This window comes from Ambystoma mexicanum, chromosome 14 (assembly GCF_040938575.1).
Source record: "Ambystoma mexicanum isolate Mex_15411 chromosome 14, UKY_AmexF1_1, whole genome shotgun sequence".
NCBI lineage: Eukaryota > Metazoa > Chordata > Amphibia > Caudata > Ambystomatidae > Ambystoma > Ambystoma mexicanum.
The window spans coordinates 616,223,054-616,245,233 of record NC_090940.1 but is presented as its reverse complement, the minus strand read 5'-3'; the positions used below and the strand labels follow the sequence as shown (position 1 = coordinate 616,245,233).

The following is a 22,180-nucleotide window of genomic DNA, read 5'->3' as shown; positions in this document are numbered from 1 at the left end:
ACGAGCAATGGGTTCAGCAGTGGTAATGAGGTGGCAGGCCTAGCTGAAAACTTCTGGCTTCTACCCGAATGTTCAGAACAGGTTGCCCTTTTAGGGAAACCTGCTTTTCAGTCAGAAAGCGGACGAATCCTTGGAAAAGGTTAAGGAATCCAAGTTGGCTGCTAAATCACTGAGCATAGCGGCGCAGCCGACCAAGCCTGCCTTCAGCTTTGCCTCCTGAGGCATGGGCTATACGTACCATATGGCAGGAAGGCGCAGCTGCCGCAAGCCAGGCAGGGGTAGAGGCGCTTCTCAAGTGCCAGAACGGGCAGAGGTTCCTGTAAAGGACAACAAGCGGCAACAGCGGCGGGGACGCCTGCACCATCTAAGCCACTTTGATTTCCACTCCCACAATGCACTGGTTTGCAGGGCATTGGCCCCAGTGGCAGGAGATAATCTCTGACGACTGGGCACTGCAATTGGTTCGCTGGGGTTATTGTTTGCCCTTTCTAAAGAGACCACTGGACAGAGCGCCACCGTCCCCAATCCAACCGAGGCAGGAGCTACAGGAAGAACTGAGAGCTGTTGTCGACGGGTGCCATGGAAGAGGTACCTCCCGAACAGAGAGAATCGGGCTGGTATTCCCAGTATTTCCTAGTTCCCAAGAAGGGAGGAGGTCTCTGTCCCATTCTGGACCTCAGGGCACTAAACAAGTTTCTGAGGAAAGACAAATTCAGGATGGTGACGTTGAGAGAAATTCTCCACGTTCTTGAATTTCAGGACGGGCTGGTGTCGATAGACCTGCAGGACGCTTATTCCCATGTGCCAATACACCAAAAGCACATGAAGTTCCTAATAGGGGACAAGCACTATCAACTCAAGGTGCTACCCTTTGGGTTGACCTCCGCTCCAAGGGCCTTCACCAAGCTCATGGCAGTAGTCGCGGCTCACCTCAGGAGATCCGGGGTCCAAGTATTCCCGTACCTGGACGACTGGCCGATCTGGGGGAAGTCAGCGTGTTAAGTTCTGTCTCACTTGGATCATACCTCCCTACTACTGCACAGGCGGGGCTTCTCACTCAACTTGAAGTCCCATTTGACATCAGTTCAATGGCTCTTGTTCATTGGAGCAGTCCTAGACATGCAGGTAGGGAAGGTTTTTCCTCCCGAAGATGGAGTCAGCAATATAGCCCAGATGATGCATTTGTTTCAGAACCACGCCACCCTACAAGCGGCTTCCTTCCTCTACCTTTTGGGTCTCATGGCCTCCTGTATTTTTCTAGTGCCATGGGCCAGGCTGCACATGAGACCCCTTCAGCGGGTCCTGGAGGACCAGTGGTCTCAGTATCTGGGAGAACTCGGGGATCACCTCTGTGTCCAGCCAGGTAGTCCGCAGACTCAGCTGGTGGAGCATGCGCAGCAATCTCACGGCAGGGGAACCCTTCAGGCCTCCTTGGCTGCAGGACCGAGTGGTCACGGATGCATCTCTGAAAGGTTGGAGCGCTCACTGCGAGGATTTGCAGGTGAGCGGCCTTTGGTCTCCATCAGAAGCCAGGTGGCACATCAACAGGCTGGAGTTGCAGGCCATCGAGCTAGCCCTGAGGGCCTTTGCCCCATCTATCAGAGGGAAGCATGTCCTCGTCCTGACGGACAACATGGTGGCCATGCACTACCTCAACGAGCAGGGTGGTTTGCACTCCCGCCCCCTCTGCACAGAGGCAATTCAGCTATGGTTCTGGTTACGGGAGAACCAAATCTCGGTCTCGGCAGTTCATCTGGTGGGGATGGAGAACACCTTGGCGGATGCTTTGAGCAGACAGAGCACAGTCTCACACAAGTGGGAAGTATGCTAGGAAGTCCTAGAGGAGGTCTTCGCTCTCTGGGGTACCCTAGCAGTGGATCTGTTCGCCGCGGAGTCCAACTGGAGGTGCGAACGGTTTTGCTCGAGTGAATTCCCAGCGAACGGTGCACTTGGGGGCGCGTTTCTGAGGGATTGGACCTTCCCTCTCCACTATGCCTTCCTTCTGATTCCTGTCATTCCATGGGTTCTCAGGAAGTTGAAAAGATTTCGAGCGACCATGATCTTGATCGCCCGGATTGGGCGAGGAGAATGTGGTAGTCCGATCTCTTGGATCTAACCATCTATCCACCTCACTGGCTGTCTCAGCGTCTGGATCTCCTGACCCAGTCGGAGGGTCGAGTGCTCCACCCGACCCGGATTCCCTCAACCTACATGCGTGGCTCTTGAGAGGATCAGGTATGATGACTGGGACCTCTCAGAGGAGGTACTTGAAGTTTTGCTGGCTGCACGCAGACCTTCTACAAGATCTCTGTACACGTGCAGGTGGAGAAGATTTGAGGAGTGGTGCAGGGAACGTGAGATTTACCCTATCTCTTGCCCCACCACCACAGTGATGGAGTTCCTTCGGTCACTGGCCACGGCAGGCCTTCAGGTTCACACAGTCAATGGTTATTTGGCAGCCCTCTCTGTGTTCAAGAGGTCCACAGACCAAGGTTCCTTCTTTACTATTCCGGTCATTGCCCAATTCCGGAAGGGCTTTCTCAATAAGTTTCTGCCAACCCCCTTTGTTGTCCCAGATTGGGATCTTAATCCGGTTTTTACCTACTTGTTGGTGGCTCCGTTTGAGCCTATGCACTCATGTTCTTTATGGCTGTTATCCCTTACGACAGCCTTTTTGGTTGCAATCACAACTGCCAGGAGGGTTTGCGAGCTGCAAACTTTGTGCTGCAAACCTTCTTTTCTAAGGTTCTTTCGTGAGAAGTCTCTCTCAAAGTCAGGCCCGGGTTCCTTCCTAAGGTGATTTCAGAGTTTCACCTGTCCCAGTCTATCGATTTGCCTGTCTTTACCCTCCTCCTCATCCCTCGAAAGAGGAAGAGCGGTTCCACCTCTTTGACCCGAAAAGAGCACTGAGCTTCTATGTTGGTCACACATCCGAGTTTCGGAGGTCAGATGATTGTTCGTGGCCCATATTTTGTCTCAAAAAGGTTTTGCCATAACAAAACAAACTCTGTCACGTTGAATTGTTTTGTGCATACCTGAGTGTTACCAATTGGCAGGCAGGGTGCTTCCCGTGGGCATCAGGGCTCACTCAACCAGAAGGGTTTTGGCCTCTACTGCCTTCCAAAGAGGGGTTCCTGTTAGGGTCATATTTCGGGTAGCCACATGGTCACGCTTACATACAGTTACCAAGAACTATCCCTTGGATATTGCACAGGGAGCTGATGCACGGTTTGGTAGGGCTGTTCTGCAGAATCTACATATTTAAAAACGTTCTGCCCTCCTCCGTTATTCTATCTGCTTGGGGAGTCTATCAAGATGAGGAATCTGCAGGAGAAAAGCAATCCATTGAAGGAGACATTAATCACTGTAATGACATTTCTATGGATTCTTCTCCCACAGATTCCTCATCGATTCCCCCCCCCCCCACCCCCCCCACCCATCCGTCTCCGCTCAGAAGGTTATGTGGCTTGTCACTTCTGTCCAAATGAGAAGGCATCTGGTGATGGCTCTTGGATGACCCCTTCTGTCTCATAATTGTTTCAATCATTGTGTGTGGGATCACCCTGTTGGGATGTATCCTTGTTAAGTTTTTATCGGATGATTAGCCGCCTCCTGTGATTTTTCCTTCTGCAGCGTTCAGGCGCCAGGGAAAAAGGGATGAACTGAAGCATGGGGCGTAGTGACGTGCTATATATACGACGTCTAACGTCACTTCCAGAGCCGACGAACGAGAGCCGGACAAGACGGATCGACAGCCGAGTCGAGGTCCACTACTCACCCTGGCGAAAGCTTTCCAAGCAGCAGAGCTGGATGATGGATATCTATCAAGATGAGGAATCTGCAGCATAGAATTCATAGAATGATCATTACGGTGAGTCATTTCTCCTTCTCTTGCCGGCCCCGCCCCCTAGTGGGGCGTCGACTCTCCGACGCAATCTCGTGCTGGCCACAGCCCGCTGAAGTTCTTAACGCCTTCACCGTAACCTGCTACCTTTCTCTCTGGCCCACAAAGGTTCTGCTTGGGCTGGGTGCCTCTTTTGCACTGCAGGCTTCTCAGGGCTTCTGGGGCTCTCTGGTTCACAGCGACGGTTCCGCAGTCTCTGGTCCTTTGCCTTTTATCAGGTCTCTCCAAGACCATGCGGTACGCCTGCTTTGCATATTCAGACTTCTGCTTTACCAGCCTTTAGGTAGGTCTTCCGACGTAAGACCTGTGTGGGATGCTGTGTCCACCTTGTGCGTCCCAGGCTGGTGCGTTTCCACTTCTCGCTGCTCCGCACCCCTGCCCGTGGCTCCTCAAGGGCCAGATTGACAACATTGGCTGTCCGTCTTCGCTTTTATTGACAGGTTGTTTTGTACCTCCCCTCGTGTAGCTAGAATGCTCACTTTGCTTCTGTGGTGCTTTGTCTCAGTGCTTATGATATACTCTTCCTTTGTGGATCCTACACTCTTCCTTAACCCAGTACTTGCTATACTGCTAGCCCTACAAAGACATATAGGAGCATTAGGGATAATGTTTGTGTGATGCGGTAGGAAGGTGTGTCAGGGGGGATACCATGTTCTCCCCAGGACGTCACTAGTCCCATAGGGGGTTTCCCCCCCCATGAGATCTTCGTGCTGAGTACCACCCAGAGGGGGACTTTCGCGTACTGGCCTCACCTCCTTGGCCTCATGGGAAGGGACTCCTCCTAGGGGAGAAGTGACGACATATGGGAATTTGTCACAGTACATTTTCAGTTTTCTGGAGGAATGACCCATTATATTACTTTGTTGTTATGGTATAAACGTAGGCTACAAGGGGTTTAAGATTAGGTCTGTATTTTTTGTTAGTGGGACGCAGTAGTTTATAGCGTGGTTTAATTATAATACTGACTTCTGTAGCAATTGTGATAGTGTACTGTCTCATTTTAATGCCCTTCCCTCTTTCTTTTTGACGCGGGAGGACGACTGAGAATACTGCTATTTGTTATGGCCTACTTGGGTTATGTAACGCTAAAGTGAATTGTGCATAGGACTAGAAAAATACACAAAGGCAGAAGTGCTAGGTATTCCTTGTCTGTAGATCTTCTTGTGCAAAATGTAACTATTATTAGTATGTTTCAGCCACTTCAGAATTTATTACGGCTCATCTGCATTTGCGCAAAGGACTGTGTTGGACGGCCCCCTGCTTAGTAGGAGGAACTCACAGAAGGCCAAAACCACTCATTTTTATAAAAACAAAATGAATTTCAGTAGTCCAAGGATATTTGGATTTCTTCATACCCACACAATTTGATAGAGTGGGGAAGCTGGGATTATAACTGGTCTCTTAGTTCCAAAGGAGACCATTTAACTATTAGACCTCTCATGGCCCACTCTTCTCAGAGCTGTCACACAGTGAACTCTTGAAATGTGAGCTCTTGGCCCTTGCTTGGAAGTGCAGTTTTGTGACCCATCCATTGGAAACCGGTCACATGTCCCAGACTTTGTACACGTGTCCCTTGTTGTGTAAAACCTGTCTACTCTATGACCTATACTCTGCTGAAATGGCCTTTCACCACCCCTATAGCAACCTAGGTTATGCTTCACAGTCCCGTGACCCATGTTTAATACTGCTGTCTGATTGCCCAATATTCACAGTGGTGTCCCGTGACATAGGCATCAAATAGCTGTCACCTAGCATGTGCTTTCAGAAAACAAATAGGTCCATGTTTTTGAATTACACAGATTTCGATACCCCAGGTTAGCTTTGCTTCAGTACTGTGTGATTGATTATCCATCTAGGCACTGTCCAACCCAAAGTTGGTGTCATCTTCTAACTTGCTGTCTTTGGCTTTTGTGTTTTTCAGCCTCCAAGGGGTGGAAAGAACAAATAATCCCCAAAATACACTGAGAGACTCCACTATCATTCTAAGGCGAGGAGCTGCTTGATATCCACGTGTCCAGAACGCTCAAGCGAGAGAGAGCTGCTCTTTCAATCTACTGATGATGTCCAAAGAAGACTACCGCACTGGAGACACAGCTTGTTGCTACAGGACTCTACTGCAGCCACCATGCAAATATTACACATGGGGCTCTACTCCTCTAACAGCAACAGGGCTACACTGCACGGTCTACCCTGCTGATACTGCAGCCATCATAATGCGGATCCCTGCAGGACACTACAGCATGTACTATAATGCCATCACTCTGGAAGTGTTTGCAGATACCTACAGGGATATCAGCAGGACCCTACTAAATCTAGACGTCCATGGATGCTTACAGGACTCTACTGCATTAGCTCTACTTCTGATGCAAGATGACACCTGTGGTTTGAAACACAACTTTTGCCTGGTGCAGAAGAGTACTAGGAAAAGAAGTTACCTTTTTTTGTAAAAAAGAAACATGTTGGTGATGACGCCAGCAGCTGTCCCCAACATGGCCCATTCAGCGAGTCTGTCGACCACGCAGCTGTTGGGAGTTGATAGTTTATCTAAGGAAGGCGCACCATTTACCTGAGTTTGCTCATCCTATAAGCCTTGTTTCAATTTTTAACTACCTCTATGAGAACCAGGAAACGACTTGCTTCCCTGTACTGCCCGTTCCTTCACAGCCACCGGAAGGCCTAGCAAAACCTTTCATTGGAAAATGACAATCGTAGTGTGAAGATGTAGCGAACAGGGAGTGCATGACTAATGCACTGTGCTAGGTGGACAGTGTTTGAACTTGACGAGCGCAACAGCAGAAGCAGCAGCCATTTTGTTCCAAAGTTTTGTTTCCAATTTTAGAGGGGTTTTCCAAATACACATCATGAGTCTGTGTACTTCTACCTCTGCTAGGCCACTCATGTCCATCTCACACTGGTAGAGATCCATGGCACACACTCAGGCATCACTAGGATTGCTCACAGGTTTGCCACAACGGCCGCCCGGAAAGGTGGACTTATGCTGCAGGTCTCAGGGCATGGCTGGCCACAGCCCTGCCATCACAGCTATCTGATGTCGGCGATAACTGTGTCTTGCATGTTCTGAGTTTCTCCATCCACTACAAGAACATATATGTACAGATTCATTAAAGAGTTTTTGTAGAAAACCCATCTTTGGTTTCTCCTATGATGTATGTTTGAAATAAAGCAGGATAGTCCTTTCTCTCATGCCCTCCAGAGACCCCTGAACCTGAGGAAATCTACAGCATCTGAAATAGGTTTCCATCGCTGTAACATTTTAGATGATCATTAAGACATTAGAAATAGATGTATGTTTTTGATATTGAAATCCTGAATTCAAATGTTTTATTGTGTTTGGCGATTTCTTTGTTTTCCTGTTTCCTCTCCATAACCCTCAACCTTATTACATTCTGATTTTACGCATTCCCTCGTTCCTCCTTGGCCTCTGGTATTCTCCTACATCCTTGTCCACTTTTTCCCATATTGCATTGAATGCCAATGTACTCGTTCATTGTGTGCAACATTTCCGGGAGCAACGCATTTCAAGATCGCCCGACTCAAGCTATCAACATTCACTAGAACCTCCTTGCTTCATCCTCATTTAGGAAGCAGTATTTAATTAAGCCTTGATGAAGTGCGATTGCAGTGCAATACACATGTTGGCATCATCTATTCCTTCAACAAATCAGCATAAATAAAGTAGCCATGGCGATGGTTACACAAGCACTTATGAAGACTAACATGTCTTAAATAGAAACCTTTCCTTTGGAGCGGAGGTGCTCTGCCCTGGTATTTCATTTCACATACCCCTGCATTATGATTAAATGTGGACTACAGACTGAGAGAACAAGTAGCTATAGTGAGTAAATATACCCTTTGCTAACCATTCAGTGCTTATTCTCAATGGCCAAACACCACCAGTGTGAAATGTGCATGGAATACATTGGAAAGGAAAAATATTGCTCATCATTAATTTGTTCATGTTTTTGGTTTTCAGTGTTTCTCTTTAACTGGGTAGAATCCGAATGTTTTCTCAGATTGACCATTGACGCAAAAGGAGGTTGGACAGAACATCTCAACTTCATATAAGGTGTGCTGATTGGTGTGCATTGCAGTATATAGGGACTTACCTCCTGTTTCGACGTTTTCTGCTGAGGGAGCCGTAATGCAAAATCACTTTATATAGCAGGCATGTCATCATGATGTTTAATGCACCCCCACCCCTCAAATCAAGATGATTTTGAATTATACAATGTACACTACTTTCTCCTAGTGGTGCTTAGTTGAAAGCCATGAGCACAGCTGATCCAGGTTTCCTATTGTAGGTGGGAAGCATGCAACCCTAGAAAATGTTAGCCATCAATGTCAAAGTTATTTTCTCTGGCACTCAGACCGCAAGCGATATGGTCTGTGTAGATTGTGGTGTCTCCCAGGCTGTGGCCAACAACACTACAGGTAGACACTTTTTAGGAAGACTCTGCTTTAAGGGCAGACCCTTCTGCATCAAAGCACCTTGAGATGTTTCCTGAGAGAAAAGGTGTGAGCTGATTGCATATCATCTTTGTTTGATGTGCTCTTTTTGTGATATAAACAAGGTACCTTCTTGAGAAATTGTAGAACCGATCAAAAGTAGCAAGAGCTCCAGATAAGAGCATGGAGGTGGCAGTATTTTACTCCCTATTATTAGAGGTTTGGAGTAGAAACATTTTTCTAATGGGCACATTCCTCCCACAGATTCCTCATCTTGTGACATATCCCCTTGGACGTAGTTGACACCAGAAACATTTTTGTATCCACCAGGAGGTTCCACAAAGCCTCAAACTCGGCTTCCTCCCATTGGTACCATCTCCTGTTTCGATGACGTCACAGGTATGTATGTACGGAGCCATCGGTGCCAATTTCCCTCAGTTCCTTTTTTCTGCTGCAGTGCTCGGGTAACTTTGAGGTCACTTGGCTATTTCTTTAGATGTTTAAAATGTCACCACCAAAATCGGGCTGCAAAGCCTGTAAATACTGCCATTGCACAATGTCAGCGACAGATCCACACTTGTTTCAGGAAAGACCATGACACGGAAGAGTGCGAATGCTGTCAGATAATGACACCAAATGCCTTTAGGAAACCGATTGCCAGATGTAAGGCTTCCCCAAGATCACCCCAGAGAAATCTGCCACTTTAGGAGTCATTCATCCTCCTCTAGAACGCATACATTGCCCTCTTTGAAAAAATATAAGCAGCACCACTCAAGGTGGAGATCAAAAGTCAGCTTGCTTTCTCACGTCTATTTCCACCCCGGAAGAAAGGGAGGCTTTCTGAAAGTCCATGTTAAAAACATTTGAGCAGGCTACATAGTGGATGAGAGCATCTCGCTCTAAAGGAGAAAGTAAAGAAAAAAGCCTGAACAGCACCTGCATGCTTTAGGGCTCATGCCCCAGGAGAAAGCAGTGAAGACCCCCCTCTTCCCTGGGTCCACTAGCTAACTGAGTGTATTTTATGATTGTAGTTTTCTACCCTTTCCGACTCCATAGGACTTCCAAACACTGGTTCAACAGGGGGAAATCTGTCCTGAAGAGTACCTCCTCAGGTAATCCATACATCAATATTATGGAAAATGTCTGGGTTTGGCCTAATATCCAGATCTTTCTTTGTGGCTGGGTATATAGGGCCATGTTCCCATGGATGCAGGTAATCTGTGACAATGGGACATTATAGAGTTCTTCACACGTCACTAGATCGACCCCGATGGCTGCTGTTTTGCTCCCTGAATCAAATGGAGCTTTTTTTGTGGAATTTCTAGTGTGCCTCCTGTAAGGAAGGCATGGTATCGAACAGTGAAGACAGACACAAGTAAGTGATCACAGTTCAAGGGTGTTTATTGAACTTCAAATGGGTTGGTTGAACGCCTATCTAAAGCAAAGGATGGGAGCAAACTACGACCATCAAATAATAATAATGCAGTCCTAGTCAAGTCTCTGTCAAATAAAAGGGCCTATACTAAGAAACCTATTGCCAATGCTTACTTCTAAATACAAAAGAGTGTGGGATAACGATGTACGCAAAAGAAAACTTTTCAAGAAATGATATGTCGGGATATTTTAACAGTTAGCTTCCCTTTCCCATGTTTTCAGCACGGGGCAAGGCGGTACATGCTGGCTTTGCACATCCTCTAGCTTCTTGGCCATGAGGTAACAGTTCAACACATGGGCATCAGGGCCTTCTGCCAAAGTCTCTTAATGCAGAGGGGCTGATGCAGCAAGCAAAAAAAAACAGTTCAGTTCCTTTCCTTTGTCAAGGTTTCACCTTCACAAGTTCAAGACTGGTCTCCCTCCTTCGGGCTCGGACCACGGGTCACCCTCATCCGGACTCAGACCCCTTTTCTACAATGTTCACAGTATGGTCTCCCTCGTTCGGGCTCGGACCATGGACCCCCCTCTTTCGGGTTCAGATCCCCTTTTGATACCAGAATCGAAGACTTTCGAATGTGCAATGGGTTTTGCTTAAACTGTTGCAGGACCACTTTGATTCACTTCACACAATTTACACTTCACATCAGTCTTCTGCTTTTGTTTCCTTTCATCAGGATACCGTACAGAGACCTACGATTGAGCACATTTACAGTGTCGGACCATTCTGTCAACGGTATTGTATCTTTTCTTCTAATGGTCAAATATTCATCAGCAATTTAGCTTCCCTTGCATCTTTCATCACACGCGTTTAACAATGTTCCTTCCAGCGCTCACTTTACAATGTTGCTGCTTGCAACCTTGACTTCAACACAGACCGGTCTCCCCAACTCACCGGCTGTGTTGTTCTCTGTCACTTCTTTGTTTTTGGAATCAAGGATGATACCACATCTGCTGCTCCTTCCCGCCTTGGTCAATTACGTGGGAGGACCCTCGATATCTCTGACACACAATGCCTACATTGTGCTACATAGCCTTGTTTCCTGGTCTTACGTTTTCTGCCTTGAAGTTTTCTTGAACGTAATGGCTGCCTGTCAACAAGGTCATGGGTGTTGCCCCTCTCACAAAGCTGTCGTGCCTGGCTGTCTTTCTCCCCTCGTTCAACTGCCAACTCGAAACTGCTGTACCTTTGTGTGTTTTGCCTCGCTCAGAGTGTGCTCTCGTGCTCCGCCTTTTATCCGTGTGGGGAAGTGTAATGGAAGTCCGGTGTGAGTGATTGCTGATGATTGCCTGACCTTGCCTGACTATAGTATTGGGACAGGTCATGTACACAGCTCGGGTGTGAGTCTGTTTTCTCCTAGAGCGGGCTATCTGTGAGAAAGTGTTCATGCAGGAAATGGGGGTGGCGGGTTCAGTTTCTAAATATCTCATCGGATAATATGGGATAAAAGTATTACAGGGAAGAGGGGAATACCGCATCTCAACATCCGGTCTCCCACTCCCCGAGAACCCCTCACCCAGGTGATACTCCTGCACTGGTCCACCCCCAGGGTCTGAATCCAAAGGTGTTAGGAAAGATTTCTTAATTGTAGGCAATTTTCCTTCCATGTGGCAACCCCTACACTTTTTGCTGTTGTTTTCACCCTGATCTAGACTTTGCCAGCGAACCGCAGCCTTCCGCCGCACTCCTCTTTGGCTTTCGCTCCATTCTTACGGGGAAACTGACATGCCCTTAAGACAGTCAGTACCGGGAAACGTTGTTTTCCGTAGTTCTTTTATCATGTTGCAGCTTTCGCGCAACATGACACAAGAGGGCACTGTAAGCTGAGTTACTGCTCTCTTGGGTCTCTAGTCACTCTACATGCCCTAGATACTCTCTTTGGATTGTTAATGAACGGTGCAAGTGAATCATGGACGGGACTGGTGGCAGCGATCGTTTCTTTGTGTTTTGAGCTCCTTTTGGCTGTGTTTTGAGCTCCTTTTGGCTGTTTAAGCGCGTTTCTCGCGCTTAGCCCAAAATGGTGGCCTGGCTCCCAAAATGGCCAGACCACGAGGCTCTTTGTCCTGACCGTCTTGCCCCCTTCACCTTCCCCAGGTCGAGCCGACCCGGGGCCTTCCTTATTTGGGCATGTACTTTCCCGCGAAACACAGATGCTTTCGCAGGCTTCTACAGGCCTTGTGTGCGCCTCCAGGATGTGGGCTGGGATGTCTGGTCGCAATACACATCCTGGGTGCCAGAGAGTCTAGTGTGTCTTGAATGCCTGGGACCACAGTGGTCCGTGATAGGTCCATGTATGGTGTGAGTGTTTTGTGAGCAGATCTCCCATTGGGTCCTCTCCGTTTTGGCGCGAAGGGAACTCTGGATAAGAGGAGGATGGAAACACCACTACCATGTCGATCTCCTGAGTTCTCACAAACAACAGATACAGGAGCCAAGTAGCCTGCAACTAAGAGGCTGATCCGAGGAATCGCTGGTGACCCACTGAGGGACTGCTCCTCTGCACTGCTGTCGCCCTGTGAAACCATTCTGCCTCTGATCGAACGAGAAGGCCTGTACTGGTACTTCGACCCTTTGGAATAGTGGGAACAACTATTCTCGGCATCTTCATCATCTCCTGCACGTAAGCCTTCGGAAGCGTCTCTGGGCCATCCAGTGGACTGACCAGCCTACACAGGAGTCTTGCTCTGTTACCGCCGTCAGGTTGTGTTGTATTCCGAGTCGCCTCCACTCTCACACGATTCGTACACTTGGCATTCCCAGGTCTGAAGTGAGAAGTGTACATTGGGCTGAAATACACCCGGCCGCTTCGTTGCCCTGCTGTGGTAACAATCTGTGCAGGTTCACTGCGTTTGGGACATCCTCAACTCTAACTTCTGCTGCCACGGAATCTACATGACGCCGAGACGTCCCCTGCTCGTATCTGAACCTGCCAGCACTGAAACTGACGCGGAGAAGCCTGGGTCTGCCTGCATCGGGGACCGGTGAGTAGCAATGCTAGGAACTGGTCGCCCTCCTGCAGTAGCCCGTAGCTTTTCCTCGCTGTGTTAAACACCACACCCTTTTTGCACTCGCGCTCTGCTTCTACCCGCAAGTGAAGGCCGCGCTTGAGTAGCGGAGATCTGTTCGCCCTCCTTTGTTCACCACTCTGAACTGCCTGACTTCCTGGAAGAGACTCCCCTTGGCCCATCGGCACCAGCGTGTGCAGGTACTTTTGAGCACAAGGCTCCACTCTTCGTAGGGCTCGGACTTCCTTCTAGTTAGGTGGCCTCTGAAGGCGAACTGGGTCTAACGATTACTTGCACTGCCTGTTTTCCTCCCCATCTAGGTGGTCTGCATATTTCGTGCTTCTAACTCTTTAGACCCTTCGGTAATTGTATGTATATTGTATTTGATTGTGATGTGTTGGTTTAATTGAGTTTTACCGTGATTCTTTACTATGGTCAATGTTACAAAGGCCTTGTAATAAATGTGTCTATATTTTTAATATAATACCTGCCTGGAGTAATTTGTAAGTGTCCTTGCTTTGTGTGCTCATTGCTGGCTTTCAGTCACCCTTACCCCTCTTGAGACCTAGTCTTGACCGCCGCGATCGCTACCTTGATTGGTCTGGCTTGTCCAGAGGTTACCCTGTTCAAAGAAACTAGGCTGGCCTTCTGAACCTCTGCCCCTCCAGGCCAGAGTTCAGCAATCCATCTTAACAAAAGGCGATGGCCATGCCCTGGCCACCTGAGAGAGAGATCCGTGGGGACTAGCGGTTGAGACACCTTCGGGTTTCTCACTATGTCCCCTGGTACGAACTGCCGGTGATAGTGGAGGGGGGTGGATGTGGATGAGGCGAGCGCGATAGGCTCTGAAAACAGTCAAAGGACACAGACATATGTTGATTGCAGGGACTGGGTCTTGAAAGGGGAGTCTGGAGACACCGGGTCTGGGGTGGCCATGTGGATAAGGGTCCCCAATGCGAAAGAACCCTTTGTGGTGTGCATGGTATATGGCACTTTGAGCATTCCCAGCCCCCTTTCGAGCGCACGCCCACAGGTACAAACAGGCATTGATAGCGGAGGGGGGATGGATGTGGATGAGGGGAGAGCAATAGGCCAGTAAACTTGTTAAAGCACACCAATCTTTTACGACGATACTCTTAGATGATTGGACGTGTTGTGAACTTACAAAAAATGTCTAACAACTGTTTAGATGAAATCATTTTAAAAAATGTATTTAGTTTGGTAAAGTGGATGGCAATGACACTACAAATTATGCTGCTGCAATCAATTTACTGTCTGCATAAATCCACGGTATTGTCTGTGGGGAATTCATCACCAATGGCTTGAACCACACAAGCAGGTATTACTCGTCGAACGTGAAGTCCCATTCTTCCATGAATCAACCATGTAAAGGCACGATATGCCATAAGTCTGTACCACCTGTGTAAGAGATAGACATAGTTTACTTGAATGAACCCAATAATTGCATTTTTTGTTTGTTCCCACTACCTTGTAAAATGTAAGGCATTGTTATGTTTTAAAAAGTACCTTTCCGTGCGAAGTACTCGCACTACTTGTGATTTCAATTAGGGATCAATTCGAAATGTGAACGCACATTCCAGCAAAAACAGCTTGGGAGATACTTCCAAGTGAAAGAAACGTAATTGTTCGAACGATGCATCTAAAGATGAACCCTTTGTTTTCAGATTACAATGAGTAATTTATTCAATTTAGAAATAAATTATTTCGTCAGTGATACATGCAAGTTATATTGATGTAGGGGATCAGCATATTATGTTAGCCATCTCGGTCGTCAAACACACAACGTATATAGAGAGTGAACTTACTCATTACTTGGATTATGAGAGCAAACTGTAGGTCGAAGTTCGTTCATAAGAACCATCATCATTCGCAACACAGATCTTGCAAAGCAGGCGGCCCTGAAGTCATGCAGCTCGGTAACGCATAGCGATGGTGTGTCTTCTTCAGCAATTCAAGGCAAGCAGCCAGAGTTTTCTCTCAACAGCAGTCCTCCACGAGAGTAGACATCAGCTCACAACGATGGCAGGTACACCAGGTGGAAATGTGTTCCATGCGACTGGGTTCAGGATCCGTTGATTGATCTTCAGGACTTTCATCTGATTCCACATTGTCTCGACTTTTTTCTCTTTCAAGGATATCCTCTTCTAAATATTCAGGCTTGTACAGGTAGGGCTGAATTGTTGCCATAGTTCCTGAATAGTGACGAAGCATACAATCAACAGTGAGGTAAATAAAAACGTTTTTGTTTGTATACATGAAAAGAAAAGAGGTTTCCCATCAACACTGAATGTTATAGAAAGTATTACGCTCACCTGGTATCCAGAGGGACGCCACCCAGCCGGGTTACTCGCTGGTATGCTTCTCAGCTTTGCCCTGATGTGGTCTGCGAGGAAGGTTCTGCCTGAAAATACAGGAGGACTGTGTTTAAGACTGACCGACTGGGGTAAGTATCCTCCCTCCACCCCCGTATGATTTCAGTCCCTCTGGTGCCCTCTCCTCACCTTGTGGTAGAATTAGGCGTGCTCTCCGTCCTGCCTTCTTTGCAGGGGCGCGTTGTCTTTCATGGGCGAGTGCGGTCCAGTTACTTCACTGACGCCGGCCCATTTGATATTGTTCAGGTAGGTCTTATTGCTGTTCTTTAGTTTTGTTGCTACCCTGCATGCCTTTCTTTGTTTAAAATGTCTCTTTTTTCTCTGTTATGTATGCGGAGCTTCAGCGCGGCGAACTGGCTTGGTTGAGCCCCGCTGGTAAATGATGGCGCATTAAGAGCGCTATGATGCGGTAAGTAAGCGCTATGTGCAGCGCTGCAAAGTCTTGCCTTTGCTAACCTGCGTTTTCCTTCCTTGTAGGTCGCTTTATTATTCAGCGCAAGTGGAATGTCCGGAGTGGTGCCAGCCGAGAGGCGACCAGCCAAGTAAGCCTTTTGAGCAGTTCGTAATTTGTAAATGTCTCTACTGCTTTCTTTAATATTGCCTCTATCTTCCTCTTTCAGGTCGCTCTGTCCGGGAGGCGTGCAGATTCGAGGAAGCTGTTCTCAGTAGCTGCGAGTGTTTAAAGATGAAGACTGCAGGTAAGATGCTGCTGCTAATGATGTTCCTTTTGTCTCCTTGCAGGTTCTGCGTCTCTGAGGTTCGAGGGAATAGCTGGACACGGTGAGCGTCACGTTGCATGCTGCAAAGTAACGCGAAGCGTGTTGTCTTGCTCGGGTGTGGTTTAAATAGCCCCAACAAAATAGTCCAGGTAAAGTAGTCCCTAGGCTACCACACCCAAAACACTAGACCGCATAGCTTGGTTCTTACGAACCAAGCTATGTGGATGCCTCCATGTTGGCTGACAATACAATAAAGTAGTTCCCAAGCACATTGTTTTTCATGGTGTATGAGCCTGGCACCATAGGCGCCTGGACTGGTCCCATGAGGGCTTTTGAAGAGGATGCCAGGCTCTAGAGGCCCGAGTCCTGACTCCACCTGGCCAATGGGTTTGCCAGAGGGGGTTTTGGGCGAGGGTCGTGACAGAAAGACAAGCGAAGAAACGGCCATGTTACAAAAACACATCATGAAAAGACAAGATTAATAGGCTCAAACTTTAAAAGTTTGCAAGGATACGTGCTTAAATATGGTCTGGTAAAGACATTTGTCCATAATATAAGAAATGAAAAGCTACTATTGAGTTAATTCATTTTAGGCAGTTTAAGTACTAGTTCTCAGTGTGTCATGCTTGGCAGATAGCTGAACAGAGGAGAAATAAGTCAGGGAAGCTCAAAATTAAACACACGGACGCAAAGGAAAATGAAACTCCAACGTTGTGTGATAGAGGAATGAGGCATCTTGGCATTTCCGTGGAGACACGTCAATAGATTGTGTACAGATGATGTTGACATGAGACGTACATTGGGGTTGTGAAAAGGGGCGTGAGGGTCTTGAGATGTCAGTGTTAGGGGTGGGTGATCTGAATTAGTGCTGCAGTGGCACTTGAACTTGGGGGGCGATGGATCAACGGATAAGATTAGCACAAGATGGCGGTACCCGACCTGTCATTCTGGCATGTTAATGTGAGAAAAACTCGGATAAGTTGCTTTGGAAATGTTTTTGAGAACGATCGATGTATGCTCAAAAATACGTGTCCGATCGATTGGGCCAATAACATTTCAGACCGAACTACCCTTTTAAGAGGTCTCTCAACTTGTCTATCACACACAAGTTGCTGGGAGGTCTGTGGTTCGCGTGTGCGCTGCGGTGGGTGGGTTAATCTCGCTGCAATTAATCTCTGTGACTCGCCTCATTCTTTGTTTCTTTGCAGGTGTCGAGGTCCGGACAGTGCAGCTGAGTCTGGGGCTCCATGGAAGATGTGAGGTAGGTCCTTATTTTGCCGGGTGTGTGTGCGTTACCCCTTTAATGGGTCTGTTAGAGAGGCAACTTTCCTTGGGGTGAGACGGTGTTCGGTGTCTCTGGACACTGGCGGCAGGGTGGGGTTAAATACTTTTTTTTTTTTAATTTAATTAAAGTGTTTTTTGGTCAATTAAAACCTTATACACTACAAAAATATTATATCAACCAAACACAATTACATATTACACATAAGAAAAGCATACATCACATTACTCGCTTCCAAATATAAAAGGCTGCCCCAATAAAAACCTTAATCTCTCCATCATAAATAACTGACCAAAATTGGTCAGATTCAATCCTTCGCATATCCTCTACAAAATTTGCATACCCTTTAAAATAACATTCCCTTAATTTGGTGCATGAAGTTAAAATATGTCTTGCTGTCTCCACCTCTATATTACAGTGCCTACACAATCTTTCTGCACGGGGAGTTTTTGTTCTTGCCCCGATAATATCATTACACGGGAGAATGTTCAAACGTAGTTGCAAGATAAATGTTCTCAAAGCTCTGCTTCCCGTGTTTAGCAGATATTGTCTTGGGGTGGCAGGTTTGAGGCCTTGGAGAGCATAAACAGAGTATCTGGACTTATTATAAAGATAAGATTGATTTTCACACAGATCCCAAGTAAAAGCTTTATCTTTAAGACTTTTCTTAATACACATTCTGTTATCTTTTCCCATGAATTCATTATAGCCAAGGGCTTCTAGAAAAGATAATACTATTTTTTGAAGATTTAGCATATAGGAATTCTTAAATCTGCCTTCACTTTTATTTTGTCTTATAAGGTTAAGCAGACTTCCTTCATCCCCGTCCCCTGAGATTATTCTAAAATAGAGTTTACAACATTCGATTTTCCACAAAGTCAAGAGGGATATGAGCCCCAGTTCGCACCTTATAGCCTGTATTGGTACTGAATTGGGGAGTCCTAGGGCTGGTCTCCAGATCTTCCCTTCAAGTAAGTGTAGTTTACTCAGATATTTACTTTCTACTGTTTCCAGCGCATACAGAATACCAGGTATAATGCAGCTTTTGTATATCTCAAGTAAACCTTCGATTGAGTGGCCGCCTTTACTGGTCATATATTTCCTTATGACTTTCCATTTCTTTAGTACTTTTAGATTAACCGCCTCCTGGAAAAAATGTATACAGGGATTGCTCAGAATAGGCATCCCCAAATATGGATAGGCCTCAACAACCTCCAATTTAATAGAGTTTATCTGCCATCTTGAGGAAAGTTTTTTCTTTTCTAACTTTGTAGCTCCGAATACCATTACCTTAGTCTTATTTATATTAATACTAAGGTTATTCGCTTCAGAGTAAGCTAATAGGCCATTCAACATTCTTTGTAGCCCTATCGGGGTTTTATCCAAGAGGAAGGTGTCATCTGCATACATAAGGCCACATATGGGTTTCCCCGCCACTATTGGTGGGAAGTTATTTATGATGGTAAAGCTTTCCCAAATATCTGAAACATACAAGTTATACAATATAGGCGATGTAACACATCCCTGCTTCAGTCCAGTATTAGTAGCGATCTCAGGTGATAACATCCCTCCTTTGCCCAGACATATGGAGACTAGTTTCCCTATACATTTCTTCCAAAAAATGCAAAATTTTGGGGCAGATCTTTTTCTCTCTTAATTTCTTCCACAAAAGTCCCCTATTAACACTGTCAAAGGCTTTCGAATAATCAACGAAACACACATATAGTTTTTCCCCCTTATCCTTAGCCCCTGCTATAATGTGTTTCAACATTATTATATTATCGAGGGTGCTATATCCTTTGCGGAAGCCAGTTTGGAGAGCAGACAGAAGACCCTTTTCCTCTATCCAGTTATTTAAGCTGTCAACTAACAGTGAGCAGAAGATCTTACAGCTACTGTCTGCCATGGCCAGCAATCTATAATTATCGGGCAATTTTCTGTCCCCTTTTTTAAAAATAGGGACTACTATAGCTTTCCTCCAGCTATCCGGTATGCGGCCTGTCTCCCATATACCAGTAAATAGCTGGAGCAGAGTCACTGCCCATTTCATGGGATTTTGTTTTATGACAGCATTAGCTAACCCGTCTGGGCCGGGGGCACGTGATGCTTTCATTTTAGAGATTACTTTAATAATGTCCAGAATACCAAAGGGAAATGTATTATAGCTGTATGGATTTATACCAGTAGGGAGAGCAGACATATCACTAATCTTGAAGTAGAGATCAGTAATATACTGCTTCCAAGCCTCCTGGCTCACATTAGAATTTTCCCTACAATCTTCCTCCATCAAGAATTATCGATATAAGTACCAAAATTTTTTTGAGTCATGGGTTTTACATATCTTATATAAACACCTCCAATTAGCATTATTAGTATTATACTTATAATCCTTTAGCCAGTTTTTATATTGTGTCTTTATATTACTGATTCTCTTACTTCTCTCTTCGTCATCTAAGTCACATGTCTACTTTAGTTTACGAATCTCACCCATCATTTCTTTTTTCCTGTCATAAATCACTTGATCAAATTTGTGGGAATTATTTTTTCCCTTTTTATTTTTCACAATAAGGTTGCTGTTTGTCCTCCGTATTATTCCCAACAAATTAGTTATCAAATTGAGGCCGTTACGCACAATATCCTGGCCATCAATGATCAGGCGATCAAACAGCTCATTAAAGATAATTAAATTTTTATCCGACCAAGTGATCCTGTTTCCACCTGCAGAAAATTGAATATCCATCACATTGCCCACATTCCAACTTTGCTTTTTCGGGCCATTAAAAAATGTACCCCTGATGGGTGTATGGTCACTCAAAATGGTATCTATGTGTTCAAAATAGATTGTAGATTGGCTTAGTTTTTTATTTACAAACATATAGTCTAACCTATAGCCTACCTTCCCATTAGTCCAGGTTGCCCCAGTACCTGGCCCTATATTAGGTTCCAAATATTCTAACCCCCAACTAGACATAAGGTTCATCCACCGGCATCCCTGCACAAACTGGGTATTAAGCCCATCAACCAGGTTGCCCTCCTGTGTTTCCAATGATGCGGTAATGACCGTTTCGTCCCACAATTCTTTGCACCTATTCATATCCCTTACAGCAGAGTCACAGTGGGCGTTAAAATCGCCCACTATACAAATTTCAGACTGAGGAGAATCCAGGGTCCAGCTTTCAATAGTATGGTTTAGAAACTCCCCAATCTCATGAACATTATCCCCCCCTGGTTGAGAGTAGATGTTAATGAGAAGGAGGTTCCCTGATAGCCTTCCCCTATCTATGATTGCACACATAACAATAGGTAGATTCCCGTGCTTCTCATAAGGTTTAAATGAAAGTTGGTTTTTTACCCCAATACATAGCCCTCCATACGGCCGGCCCTTTTCACCTTTGGAAGCAGCTTTACTCCAGATATTATATCCATCAAGTAGAATTTCCCCAGTTACCCAAGTTTCTTGTAAAGCAAAAACATCACTCTCCAACAACAATTGGATACCATCCTTGTGTAATAGGGAATTAAAGCCTCTACTATTCCAAGAGAGGAGATTGAATTCATTAATATATACCTCATCTCAATTCTGGATAGTAGTATTTCTCTCCAAAGAATTTACTTCAACATTTTTATTTCTAAATTCCATAGTAGTAGGTGAAGCTCCCACCAAATCCATGTTTTTATCATTCCGATCATTATGAATTGCGGAGTGGCATATCACAATTTCATAGTTATTGCCCCATACTCCATTAGAGTATTCCCTTATGAGGTCAACAAAAACTGCAGATCTAAATTGGACAATGACCCAGTTTTCCCAGCTTCCATATTCTGGCAGGATAATAGATTCAATATCCCCTGAATTAATATTTTGTAACTGTGGAATATGTGACAGTTTATTCAGTAACCAAGCCCGATTTAAAAATGGGCTTTCATCAAGAGTGGATTTTTCTATGATTTTAATACTTTTCCCCACTATAAGTTGGGGTTCTTCATTTATTCCCACAAAATTTGCCATACTTATTTTTTGGTTACTATGCATGGCCAATCGTTCCATCTCTTTGATATATATTTCCCTCTCCCTTTTTGTGAGAGGCATAATATTGTTATTATATGGAATTTCAACATATTTAAAATTGTTTTCTATAGATACCATATCCTCACATTCACTTTCCTCTATTGTATTATCCTTACCCTTTAGCCAGTTTTCTAGTCCCTTACTTTTAATTACCACATTTTTCCCTTCGTCCGACTTCCGCTGATGTTCGATAATTTCATAGTGGTTCCCCACTTCTACGCATTCAGAGTCTAAAGGGGCGGTATTTGCTAGAGCCAGGGAATTTTTTTTAACAGTCTTAGTAGTTTTAGTCTTGTCCATCACCATCCTCTTACGGGTGGATTTTTTATTTTTTCTATTTCGCCTAGTACGCCTCCTAGAGCCTTGAGCTACCCTTATTTCTACCTCTCTCACACTAATACTAGTCTTATCAGCCAAGTTTTCCCTTGAATTAAGTTGTTCCGAGTGGGAAGTATTAGTCTGTACAGTGGTATTCTCATTCTCATTTTCTTTTTCAACCACCAAAACCAACTCACTCAAGTCTCCTAACACCTCATTAGACCCCACGGTATGCCTTTCCTCCTTTTTAAAATCGTTTCCACAGTATTCCTCTATCATAATCCCAAGAGATCTGGTATTATCAATATTCTGCAATACCAATGATTTTGTGTCACTCTGTTCTTTAAGCAATTTAGTGCAAATGGTCAAGAGGAAATCCATCATGGTAGTTAGGGCACCCAATTTCTCACCAGATTTAAGTGAGCTTTCAATTACCCTACTTCTATAACTGTTAACGGGAATTTCAGAGAGGTTACCCATAGAATTATAAGACTCATTGCTCGAATTAAATTCCACTTCTCTCTGGGCAAATATATCCAAATCTGGAGAAGCTGACAGATTTGTACCGATAATATTATTCATGTCGGTATC

The 22,180-nt window shown here is 45.5% G+C and overlaps 2 protein-coding genes across 7 annotated transcripts in view; both read left to right on the top strand.

Annotated features, from left to right (window-relative positions):
• Positions 1–7,051, top strand: part of TTLL5 (tubulin tyrosine ligase like 5) — a 769,178-nt gene extending 762,127 nt beyond the window's left edge. For all 5 annotated transcript variants that reach the window (XM_069638032.1, XM_069638034.1, XM_069638033.1 and 2 more), the window contains one exon: positions 5,826–7,051. In XM_069638032.1, the coding sequence (XP_069494133.1) occupies positions 5,826–5,852 (27 nt within the window). In that variant the 3' untranslated portion in view covers positions 5,853–7,051. The remainder of the gene's footprint in view (positions 1–5,825) is intronic.
• Positions 1–22,180, top strand: part of IFT43 (intraflagellar transport 43) — a 580,365-nt gene that overhangs the window by 210,718 nt on the left and 347,467 nt on the right. The gene's annotated exons all lie outside the window — the stretch shown is intronic.